A 13,675-nucleotide genomic window follows, 5' to 3' on the forward strand; every position below is an offset into this window, starting at 1 on the left:
GAGGGTTGTCGGTTCGATCCCCACCCGGGCTGTGTCGAAGTGTCCCTGAGCAAGACACCTAACCCCCTAAATGCTCCTGATGAGCTGGTTGGTGCCTTGCATGGCAGCCAATCGCTGTTGGTGTGAGTGCGTGTATGAATGGGTGAATGAGAAGCATCAATCGCACAGCGCTTTGGATAGGTGCTATATAAATTCCAACCATTTACCATCACCATTTACTGTGAAAAGGTAATCTCTGGCTTTTGTGCACGATACTAATTGTTGGGTTTATTCTACGTGGGCCTTCACACGTATTGATTATATGTGGGCCTTCTTGGTGATTGCACCTTTGTATTCCTGAGTTACACTGATGCCGTATACTTGGTCAGAATAAGAGCATTTGCTCAGTGATTGTGATGTACTGTGGCAATGCATAGATTGGTGATGAAGACAAATTGTCCTTGTTGAAATTATCTAGGTAGTGCAAAGAATATCTTTGTTGATATTCTCTAGTAGGCAAAGAGTACCTTTGTTGATATATCAGCATATACAATACCTTTGTTTGTGTTGTCTTCTGGGCAGAAAGTAGTGCCAGCAGAAATTTTATTTGAATTGCTAGAATTTGTATTGCAATAATTAGAATTTGTAATGCTTAAAATGTATTATTGTATCTAAAATGTAATTAGAATTGCACAGCTTGAATTAGAATTGTATTATTTGAAATTGAATATAATGATTTTAAATTGAATGTCATTCATTTAAATTGAACTTGGTCGTCATTATATTCAATTTTCACTTTTAATTTTGAGTTAAAAAAACAATCAAAATAATTTCTTACAATTTGCTTTAGTTTTCTCTGAACATATACTATATAAATAGTTTTGCTGTGATTCTTTAGCCAGTATATAGAATATCTTCGTTGAAACTCTGTAGTCATTCATTCATTCATTCATTCATTATCATACCCCCTTATCCTGAACAGGGTCGCAGGGAGGCTGGTGCCTATCCCAGCATACATTGGACGAAAGGCAGGAATACACCCTGGACAGGTCGGCAGTCCATCGCAGGGCACACACACCATTCACTCACACACTCACACCCACGGGCAATTTAGACTCTCCAATCAGCCTAACCTGCATGTCTTTGGACTGTGGGAGGAAACCGGAGTACCCGGAGGAAACCCACGCAAACACAGGGAGAACATACAAACTCCACAGAGAGGCCCCAGCCGACCGGGATTCGAAACCAGGACCTCCTTGCTGTGTCGTGCCGCCCACTCTGTAGTCAGTATAGAGCATATCTTTGTTGAAACTCTCAAGACAGTATGTAGAATATCTTTGTTGAAACTCTGTAGTCAGTATAGAGAATATCTTTGTTGAAACTCTCTAGTCAATATAGAGAATATCTTTGTTGAAACTCTCTAGTGAGTATATATAACATCTTTGTTGAAACTCTCTGGTTAGTATATAGAACATCTTTGTTGAAACTCTCTGGTCAGTATATAGAACATCATTGTTGAAACTCTGGCCAGTATATAGAATATCTTTTTGAAACTCTCTAGTCAGTATATAGAACATCTTTGTTGAAACTCTGTAGTTGGTACATCTTTGTTGAAACTCTGTAGTTGGGGACCTCTTTAGCATCTGCCTTTCTCTGGCCACAGAAAAGCAGCAAGGAGTAACAACTTTCCTTCCTCCCATTGATGGGGGCGCTCTGTAACAAAAGAGACTCCATTTGTGCCCTCCTCACAGCACTCTGTCTGATGGCTGCCCTGGTTATCACACACAAAGACAATTAAGGTTAAATTAAAGTTGGGTTTGTCGGGTGCTAATTGAATCCTGCGAAATCTAATTAAATTCAGAGTGAGGTTATTGTATTTTTTAGCTACGTATCCTATAGATCTGTAATGGGGCAGGGGGGAGCTCATCATCGGAACACGTTGATTGTCATGTGTCAAAACTGGGTTACAGTAATAAAAGAAAAAAAATTATAGCAAAAATGTGGGTTATCCGGTTTTTTTTTTTTTTTCTCCCCGTATCACAGAAAAGGGGATAGTAATGAGCTCCATGGCAGTGGCACAAACACAGTTTTGTTGGAAGACGAGTGGAATCCCAGAAGAAAGAGAGGCACATTTCATTCAGACTGGATCAGTGCAAGCTGCTCTAAGAGCAGTTTTGCTGGAAAACCGAGCATAAAATTTAATCTGATTTACAGCGAGCTCCACTGCGTTGGCTGGGACAAAGACGTGTTTTTTTCTTGATTAAGGGCTGTTCTCCAAAATTGTAGATTTGTAATCAATCAATAATAAACAACAATTTAATAATAAGAATCAAATTATGTGGTTAAAGTAAAGGAAAGTTTTCATACATTTTGGTTTCACAATGTATAAATTACAGTATATTTACAGTGCCCTCCATAATGTTTGCGACAAAGACCCATTATGTATTGATTTGCCTCTGATTTGCCACAATGTTAGATTTAGAATCACACGATTAACATGTGGTTTAAGTATACATTCGCAGATTTTATTAATGGGTACTGTTATACATTTGCGGTTTCACCATGTAGAAATTACATAGTCCCCCCATATCGGGGCACCATAACGTTTGGGACACATGGCTTCACAGGAGTTTGTAATGGCTCAGGCGTGTTTAATTGCAGGTATAAGAGAGCTTTCAGCTCCTAGTCACCTTTGGAAACTATTATTGCTGTTTATCAACACGAAGGCCAAAGCTGTGCCATGGAAAGTTAAAGAAGCCATTAAGAGAACAAGAATAACAGTTAGAGACATTGGCCAAACCTTAGGCTCACCAAAATTAACTGTTTGGAACATAATTAAGAAGAAAGGGAGTACTGGTGCACTTACTAAAGGGACTGGCAGGCCAAGGAAGACCTCCACAGCTGATGACAGAATAATTCTCCCCATAATTAATCAAAATCCTCAAACACCTGTAGACAGATCAGCAACACTCTTCAGGAGTCAGGTGTGGATTTGTCAATGACCACTGTCCACAGAAGACAGAAATACAGAGGCTACACTGCAAAAATGCAAACCACAGGTCAGCTGCAGGTCTGGGAAAAGGTCTGGTGGACAGATGAGATGAAGATTGACTTATATCAGGGTGATGGCAAGAGCAAAGAATGGGGGGGGGGAGAAGGAACTGCCCAAGATCCAAAGCATACCACCTCCTCTGTGAAATGGTAGTGGGGGGGTTATGGCCTGGGCATGTATGGCTGCTGAAGGTACTGGCTCACTTATCTTCAATGATGATATAACTGCTGATGGTAGCAGCACAATTAATTCTGAAGTATATACACATGTCCTATCTGCTCAAGTTAAAAGGAATGCCTCAAAACTCATTTTGCAGCAGTTCAATCTACAGCAAGCAACAAATACTGCTAAAGCAACAAACAATTATTGAATGGCCATGTCAATCACCCAATCTGAACACAATTGAGCTTAAACTGAAAGGGACAAGCCCCCAAAACAAGCATGAGCTAAAGATGGCTGCAATACAGGCCTGGAAGAGCACCACCTGAGAAGACACCCAACAACTGGTGATGTTCATGACTTCACGCAGTCTTTGCATACAAAGGATATGCAACAAAATACTAAACTGACTACTTTTATTTACACAACATTGCTTCCATGCTTCCAAACATAGTTTCCGAAAAAGACTGGACTCCCTTATACCTGCATTAGGTGGCAATTAAACACACCTGAGCCATTACAAACACCTATGACACCATGTGTCCCAAACATTATGGTGCCCTGAAATGGGGGACTATGTATAAACACTGCTGTAATTTCTACACAGTGAAACCAAATGTACAAAAATGCTCTTTATTAAAGCCAAATCTGCAATTTAACCACATGTGATTTATTTTATTAGAAATCTCAAAATGTGGAGTAAAGAGGCAAAAAAAATAAATGATGGGTCTTTGTCCCAAATGTTATGAAGGGCACTGTAGTTCCCCTATTTCAGTACACCCTAGTTATTGGGAAAAATGGCTTCACAGGTGTTTCTGTTTAGTCAGGTGTGTTCAGTCGCCTCCTTTATTTAGTGTTTATTTAGTGTTGATTCTAGGCTTTTGATTGCCTTTGTTATTGGATGTTCACTACCAGAGTTATGGGAATTATAGTCAAGGAAACCATTATGAAATGAAAAATACTGTAAGTAGAAAGAGACATAGACCAAAAATTAGGCTTATCATAATCAACTGTTTGGAACATCATTAAGAAGGCAGAGGTCACTGGTAATTGCAAAGGGCCTGGTAGGCCAAGGAAGACCTCTACAGTTGAAGATTTCCCACCACAATGAAGAAAAATCCCCAACACCTGTCCAACAGATGAGAAACACTTTTCACAAGGCAGGCATGGATGTGTCAGTGACTACTATCTGCAGAAGACTATCTGCAGAAGAATTATTGGCATTTGGCAGACGCTCTTATCCAGAGCGACGTACAGTTGATTAGACTAAGCAGGAGACAATCCTCCCCTGGAGCAATGCAGGATTAAGGGCCTTACTCAAGGGCCTAACAGCTGTGCGGATCTTATTGTGGCTACTACGGGATTAGAACCACCGACCATGCGTGTCGCAGTCATTTACCTTAACCAATAAGCTACAGGCCATCGTAAACTGAACTACTGCACAGTGGATGAACTGCCAGATGCAAACCACTAGTCAACTACAAAGGTGGCCAGATTTCAGTTTGCTAAGAAGTATCTAAAAGAGCTTTCAGAGTTCTGGAAAAAGGTCTTGTGGACAGGTTTGTCTTGTGGACCAAGATTGACTTGTATGAAAGTGATGCTAAGAGCAAAGTGTGGAGGCCAAAAGGAACTGCCCAAGAACCAAAGCACCCCCTCTATGAAGCATGGTGGGGGGGTTTGGGCAATGTATTGCTATCACAGGTACAAGCTCAAACACACTGGACAGCGCTTTACCCTACAGCAAGACAGGGGGCCTCATGCAAGCACCACTGGTACAAACAGATTTGTTCTTAAATCACAAAAACATGGCACATTCACCTATTTTCTCTTATTTAGAGAAAATGATGAACAACCTGTCATAAGAGTCTTGTAAACAAGAGCCTTGTAGAGCATGTCAGTGCAGCTCGCCCGTCACACCAAACCTGGATCAAACTTGGATCGACAGTTTCCTGGAGTTAGCTGTGTTGAATCCGACATTATTATGTTTTGCCAAGGACAAAGGAACCGCAGTCTACCATATCAGGTATCAGTCATCTCTTGTTCGTGTTAATCCCATTGGCCATCTATCTGACAGAACCCACCTACAGTACCATGTATACTGTATGTATTATAAGAGACAACTAAGAGAAATTAGCTGCGTTTGTTGAATCCAACACGGCACACTCGTATGTGCCCTTCGTTCAAAAAAAAGTACGAGAAATGTATGATGAGAATACAAAAATGTTCTTGCATGAGGCCCAATTATCACAAATATATTGCTAAAGCAACAACTAAGTTTTTCAAAGCCAAAAATGGGAAACTTCATGACTGGTCAAGTCCTTCACCTGATCTGAATCCAAATGAAAATGCTTTTCCTATGCTGTCCTAAGACGACTAGCGCCTGAAACAAGCAGGAGCTGAAGATGGCTGCAGTATATTCTTGGCTGAGCATCACCAGAGAAGATGCTCAGCACCTAGAGATGTCTATGGGCCACAGACGTCAAGCAGTCATTGCATGCAAAGGATATGTGACAAACTACTAAACATCAGTACTTCCATCCATTCATTATCTACCCTGCTTATTCCTGGTCAGGGTCACAGGGGGAGGGTGGTTGGAAAATAGGCAGGAACGGACCCTGCAGAACGCCAATCCATTGCAGGGCACATGCACCATTCACTCACACATTCATACCAAGGGGACATTTAGACTCTCCAATTACCAGAGCACACAGCAGAAATCCACATGGACATGGGGAGAACATGCACACTGCACAGAGAAACACTGTTGCTTTATATAACCTGCATAATTGCAGTTATATTGTCACATAGTGGACAATGTCGGTGAGCTTACATCAACTCGGGCCAAAATACTTAATTTTGCCAGCCAAGGTGATCCTTAAACAGCCTAATCAATTTAAGTAAAAAAAAAGAAGAAAAAGTACTATTCAAACCGTGATATTTTACAACAACATCGTTGGCTCTTCAGTTTTTATGACAAGTATGTGGTACTTGCTGACAACATAGGCAAGGAAGCTCAAAACCAATTTATACCAGTGGCTGCAAGATGGTACACATTTGCTTGTTATCTTGCTTTAGATCATTTCCTTCTATGGTTTACTGATGGGGTCACAATTTTTTTATAATTTTCTCACTTGCGTTTCAGTTCAGTCTCTGCATGGGGTCAGTAGAGCCATTTTTGAATCACACATTCAACAATTTTCACATTGCACCTCCCTCGTCGTCCATGTTGATAAGTCAACTGCTACTTTGCGATGTTTGAAAGCAATATTCCCAAACTGCCACACGCTGCATTCCGTATGGCTATTCAAATCACAGACTTGGCATATTTTGTCCTGTGTTGTGTTATCGCTGTTTAATATGCGGGAAGTACATAAAAACTGCATTTATCTCACCTGCACGAAAAAGAGATGCATAAACGGAGATGTACCCCATACCCACAGTTAATATGGTGGTGGGTCAGTGATGTTTTGGGGCTGTTTTCATTCCAGAGGTCCATAGGCACTGGTTAAGATCAATGATATATAGGAGTCCACCATAGTACCTGGCTGACAATGGTTCCGTAACAATAAAATATATGTTCTGCAATGGCCACCTCAGGTACTGGACCTCAGTCCTATCAAACTTACATGTGGGCTACACTGAAGAGGGCAGTTGATAAGCGCAAATCCAAGAATGTGAAAGATCATTAGGGAAAATCCCTAAAAATGTGTTCATTAAGCTTATCAAGCATTACAGGAAAAGATTCCAAGCTGTTATCCTTGGCAGTGGAAGCACCAAGTACAAACTCAGGGGTGGCAATAATTACAGAACCTTGATTTTTATTTTATTAAATGAGGCTGCATATAATAAGTAACATGGATATTACATGGAAATATGGAATATATTTCATGTTCAATCATACAATCTACTCTCATGTTTTAATGTTTTTTATTTAATAATCTCATCTTTTCTGAAAACCACAGGTGCCTAAATTATTGGCACCCCTAAAAATTATTGTAAATAAAATTAAATAAAAGTGAAATTGTTTTACTTTCATTTAGACCATCTCAGTCTAAAGGAACTATATTGCTTCCACCACTTCCTGTTTCACAAGTGTATAAAAATGAGGTAACAAGCATGCAAAATCCCCTTCTCAACCATCAGCATGGGAAGAGCCAAAGAACTGTCAATTCAGAAGACACGGGTGGTAATTGGCCACCACAAGTTGGGTAATGGGTACAAAAACATACATAAACAGATAAACATACCGCTTAGCACTGTAAGGGCAAAAATAAAAAGGAACAGGTGCAAACTTGCCAGGAAGAGGATGCAAGTCCATATTATCTGGACGGACGGTAAATAAGTTGTTGAGGGAGGCCATAAGTAACCCAATGATCATAATTTAAGAATTGCAGAGATTGGTTGTGCCTTGGGGTCACCAAGTCTACAAACGTCTAAAAATGTCTCAAGATGAGACCAATATTCTTTTGTTTTTCTGACCATGCACACCATCAACATGTTTGGTGGCAAAATTGAATGCATACGAGAAGCATCTCATACCTACTGCCAAATATGGTGGTGGGTCATTGATGTTTTGGAGAAGTTTTGCTGCCAGTGGTCCAGGGGCCTTATTTAATTTTACTATTGATCAATGGCACAATTACGAATTACACAGCAGAAATGGCCAGCAGGACAATGACTCCAAACATACATTTGGGGGGCGGGTATCCCAAGGATATCAGTGATTCTGAAAAGTTCTGCTTGGAGGAATGGTCAAAAGTCCCTTCAAATGTGTTCTCTAGCCTAATCACCAATGATAGGAAAAGACTCATGGCTGTCATCTTTGCCAGGGGTGTTTGCACAAAGTATGTAAGACTTTGCTTGAGTCCATTGAATCATTAATAAGGCACACTGCTCTACACATGTTAGAAAATAAAGCTTAGGTCAGTAATTGTTTACAGCATTTTTATGTGCTGTAGTAATGTATCAATAATTCTGGAGCCCACTGCACATACTGGGGGCATTTGCCCTAACAGCCCTAATGCTTCAGGAAGGCACTGACAACCAAAACTTGCTATCTAGAACACTCCCCTGCCGCAACTTATGAAAACAACGCTATGTACCTCTGGGTTCACAGACATGCATTCTGGGTAATGGACCTGCCATGGAGTGGAGTTCTTGCCTGGGGGTCTGTTTTTGTTTTGTTTGTTATTTACGTATTTAGTCTGAAATTGCTTTATAAAACACACACACACACACACACACACACACACAGGTGTAAGAAAATATGGACAGGTGTAGACTCCAGATCCGGAAAACAACACCCCCTCTAAAAACCCCCTCTTAAAGCTGTGGATTATCAACTTTAATGTTTTAAGAAATGGTGTCATCTCTCACACCTGGCCGGGGGGGACATAGTTTAAGAAACAACTTGTACAACCAGTCGGTAAAACAGTCATTAATCTTGCACACAGGCAGTATTCACCATGCATAGCCGTCATGAGAATGTGCACAATACAATCTCTATCATATATGAATCCATTGTGATTAAGATTGTAAACGGCAGCGGTAAAGGCAAGGCTTTCTTCGCGGAAGCATTGGCTAAATGTCCTTTGTTCCGTGGCTGCACATCCTGCGTGTGCGCTAAGTAGCGGCTGTTGACCGTCCTGTCAGCAGCATCTGCTTTTTGTGTAGTTTTTACTATCATGAAATCTGCAGTCTACACATGTGGAGAGACCGGGTCCGTATACACAGACTGAAAAGACAAACAAAAAGCCACGATGATATTTAAAATAAAAATGATATGGATCGCGTTGATGATAATAATAATAATAATAATAATAATAATAATAATAATAATAATAATAATAATATACGATGATGAAGAAGAAGAAGAATAAGAAGAAATATCTGTGTTTAATGGTAACGGTAAAATCCAACGGTCCCGACAAGACTGTTAGAGGCTGCGGCGCATCCTTCGGGGTTGCATTTCTGGACTTGCGTCACGCGGTGGCAAGCAAACGTAACTTTCTTTTGTCGTTACAAAAAGGTTACACGGGCTATGCTACGTCAAAATATCATTTATTATCCGATGTAAGAACGCGTCGGAAGCCTGACAGATAATCTATAACCAACCACCCGCCCCCTCCCCCTCCTCCCCTCTCCAACACCACCAGACACACACACATTACTCCCGGTCCCGTCCCGTCCCGTTCCCCCTTCGCCACACAATTTGGGTAGGTAGGCGCGCGTTCTCTCTCTCTCTCTCTCACACACACACACACACACACACACACACACACACACACACTGTTCTCTCCATAGCCTGACAGAGATGGAAACTGATATTGTATCGTACTATAATTTAACAGCTATGAAGGAAAGTGACGTGCAACATGCGGATACCCTTTAGTAAAGTGCGACGCGTATCGTTTCTCCCCTTCTGCTCTGCTTTTAAACGGCGAAGGATAAGCACATCACTGCCATTCAGTTGGCGGGACAACGCCGTGCAAATTATCCAGGCATGGTGTATTTAGATGATACTAATACTGTACTATCGGCACTGTTACGAGGCAGTGGCGTTGCTATGGCAGCTGGGTATGATAGTGGCACGGTACAGCACAGTGTATCTTTCGCAGGACAAACCAGTGTTTTATGGAAACAGAAGACAAGGGGTGGTAAATCACCGAAAAGTTGTAATTAAATACAAGTGACAGAGGGGGATGAGGGGGTCTAATGGGTGTAGGTGTGATTGACTGAACACAGTACATAAAAATAATTTGCATAGACAAACACAGAACGCTTTGAACGCAGCAACGCGCACACACATTGCCACCGAAGGACGGTGGAAAACACACTTTGACTAACCGTTGATTTGACAGGGACGTAAAGAACTGGTTTTCCAGGCACTCCTTTCTTGTTGTGGTCGCTAAGAATGTTGCTCCCAACCTGAAAGCCTTTAGATTTCACCCAGAATTTGAATTTGGCGTTGATGTGGCTGCTTTCGACGTAGACGCCGTCCGACTCTTCGCTTTGCATGAGGGTCTGCATGATCTTGTTGTATTTTCGCCGGGTGACCGTCTTTGTTTTACCAGAGTCACCGTAAGTCCTGAGGCACCAGTCCTGAAATTCGCTGAACATCTCTGCCTCCAACACGACGGGACTCCGGTTCCTTTTCGTTAAATCCGCGCATGCTTTTTTAGTTGCCATGGCTTTCCACTGGATCGAGCCCTTTCCCCTTCTTTTTCGAAGAACGAAATAAATTCGGATGCTTGCTCCGGCAGGCGTAATTAGAAATACAAAATTGTCCCCGTCCCGCGACGAGGACGAGCGCAGCTCGAAATGGGTGACTGGAACGCTCCCGAACAAGCAGGGATACACGGCGTAGCGTGTGTGCTAGATCGGAGCTGCTTCACACCTGTTTGCAGAAACGCTTCGCCTCCTGTCCCAAACCGCAACAGCAAATGTCAGTCGCTCGCATCATCCGCCGGGGAGCCGAAAGCGAGGGGGGCTGTCCTACCAAACGGGTGTCTCCCACCTGTGCATAAAATGTCTCCTGACTTAGTAAATGCAGCACTATCTAAATGACAAAGAGCAAAATTAACGAATAAAACAACGGCAATTTCTGCCACTCTATCTGTTTATATGAATAACATGAATTCAACAAAATGAATTAGCACTGGATGACGAGCAAGTTGCACATATGCCAAAATAGGTTGAAACCAATTTTACGGATAAAAAACATTACTCTTGGGAAAGTACACCTCCCACCACCCCTCTCTCTCTCTCTCTCCCTCTCTCTCTCTCTCTCTCTCTCTCTCTCTCTCTCACACACACACACACACACACAACCTGGAATAGCCCCCTTTTTTCTTTCCACCTGTTTGAATTGGACGGGCGCGTGCACCGGGCCGTTCGTTTCGAAATAAAAACATAACTTGGATTAAATCAGAAACTCGAAAAATACTGAAACGATGAACGAAACGCGACGTGTTGCGTTGGTCAGTCTGTATCTTACGTGAGGCCTGCGCACAAAAAATGTTTCGCAACGGGACGACCGAATTCCCACCAGCGAACCCGAAAGCAAGACAAAGCCGATCGAGTCGCAGCATCCGGAGACACGAGCCGCGTGCAGCCCGCAGTTTGTAAATGGAATAGGCCTGCACATGCATCAATTGTTTGTGTTTGCGCAATTCTATAGGAGCATATGTGATTTTTTTTCCCGAAACAAATTAAATAACGTGAATGAAAATGAAACCAGAAATCAGACCCCGTGGCTCTCCAGGACCGGGTTTGGAGAGCCTTGATCTGAACTAACTGCAATGCCGAAGCATTAGTTCACAGCAGTAGTACTGTAGCAAATGTGATATAAAGTGTGAGATGTCACTACTATTATTAGAGTGCAATAATAACCATATAGCTTTCAGATATTAATTAGCCACTCTCTGATATGCACATCTAACTAAAAAAAAAAGCTGCAGTCTGAGCAGTATGCCACATACATGTGTCCATACACACATTCGCACAATACACACATTCACACACACACTGTCATGCACACACACACACACACACACTGGCTCCCCTTTACAGGACACACAGTATCCAGATGTTTTTTGGATCAGAGACCAGAGCATGAATTAGGTCACCTGACTGCAGAAATTGTGGTGACATTGGTGGCATTGGAGTGGATCTGGGTGACGTTGGCTCTGAAGGTAAGATAAGAGCAGTCGTCTGGCCGGTTCGATCCCACCCTGGTTGTGTCAAAGTGTCCCTGAGCAAGAAACCTAATCGTCAGTTGCTCCTGACGAGCTGGTTGGTGCCATGCATGACAGGCAATCGCCATTGGAGTGCGAGTGAGAGTGTGTGTACGAATGGCAGAATGAGAAGCATCGATTGTACAGCACATCTGGAGAGTTGCTCATTTCTCAGCTCATGGTTTCGCTTTTGCATCTTGATATGACGCCCGGCTCCAGAGTCTTGGGTTATATGCAGTAAGCCAAAACACTGTACATTCTGTGTGGCAGTGTGCTATACTGTGGCAGTGTTTTATACTGGCATCTCTGATTGATTGGGGGCGGCCTGTAGCGTAGTGGTTAAGGTAAATGACTGGGACACACAAGGTCGGTGGTTCTAATCCCGGTGTAGCCACAATAAGATCCACACAGCCGTCGGGCCCTTGAGCAAGGCCCTTAACCCTGCATTGCTCCAGGGGAGGATTGTCTCCTGCTTAATCTAATCAACTGTACGTCGCTCTGGATAAGAGCGTCTGCCAAATGCCAATAATGTAATGTAATGTAAATTGTGCACGCAGTTCAGAAGGCAGAATTAACCCAGGCTCACAAAGACATTTCTCATCAGCCTGCTCACCATCAACATGTCTGCATTTCATAGTGGGAGATGAAATAAACAATGAGGCAGAAAGTGCATACTATACAATGGACTATCTAAATGGACAAAACTACATCTATGGCTTACATCAACCTGTTCACCTAGCCCCAACTGAGTGTACTACACTGTTGAAACTGTATTTCTTCAGCAATCAATAGCATTTTTTTAGTGATAACTTGTGATGTTGTATGCACAGCCAAATATCATTATGCTCCATAAACAGGATTGCTTTCAGCCAATAAAGAAAATAAGCAGTTATGCAATACAATGAAAGGCATTTTTTAGTTATTTCTAGGAATTATTTTCGTGATGAAAGAACACCATTAGTCTGAGATAAATATGAGAACATTACATTACATTATTACATGACATGCTATTTGGCTGACGCTTTTATGCAAAGCAACTTGCAGTTGATTAGACTAAGCAGGAGACAATCCTCCCCTGGAGCAATGCAGGGTTAAGGGCCTTGCTGAAGGGTCCAATGGCTGTCCGGATCTTACTGTGGCCACACTGGGGATCGAACCACGACCTCGCGGGTCCTAGTTATGTACCTTAACCACTACACTTAACATCGGTATTTAGGATTCATAGCAAACAAAGCAATTTGCATGAACAGAATAAGAGTGTAAATGAAGGTAGAATCAACACAGCTTATGATCATGGCTGTAAAAGATTGTTTGGGCCCTTATTTATGCCTGTTCCCTCTAGTCAAACAAACCATTAATCACATTTGAAAAAGGCAAATGATAAATGATAAACATTACTGATCTGAGAGCTGGGTATTGCAGTATTTGGATGACAATGGGCTTATATTTGCTTACTTCATCCATTTTCTTTTAACTGTTTGCTTAGACCACTTCGGGTGAACTCCTTGTTCAGATAGCAAAATATTGAACTGTGTCAAAATCATATTTTTATACCACGTATATTTATAATTGTGTAAACATATGTGTTTGCTGTTCAACCTCTGACAAAGAATGGCATGTCTTCTGATATTTTGGACTATTTTGTAAACTTTCCAAAGAGTAGGAACGGTCTGTGGCCTATGTAGGCCTCTCCCATTACCATCACCCCACACACACACACACACACACACACACACTCACACACACACAG

The 13,675-nt window shown here is 42.0% G+C and overlaps 1 protein-coding gene across 1 annotated transcript in view; it reads right to left on the reverse strand.

Moving 5' to 3' along the window:
• Positions 1 to 10,378, reverse strand: part of LOC133110442 (nucleolar protein 4-like) — a 66,951-nt gene extending 56,573 nt beyond the window's left edge. The window contains exon 1 of the mRNA XM_061220546.1: positions 10,037 to 10,378. Within this exon, the coding sequence (XP_061076530.1) occupies positions 10,037 to 10,378 (342 nt within the window). The remainder of the gene's footprint in view (positions 1 to 10,036) is intronic.
• Between the last annotated feature and the right edge of the window lie 3,297 nt (positions 10,379 to 13,675).

Source organism: Conger conger, chromosome 14 (assembly GCF_963514075.1).
Source record: "Conger conger chromosome 14, fConCon1.1, whole genome shotgun sequence".
NCBI lineage: Eukaryota > Metazoa > Chordata > Actinopteri > Anguilliformes > Congridae > Conger > Conger conger.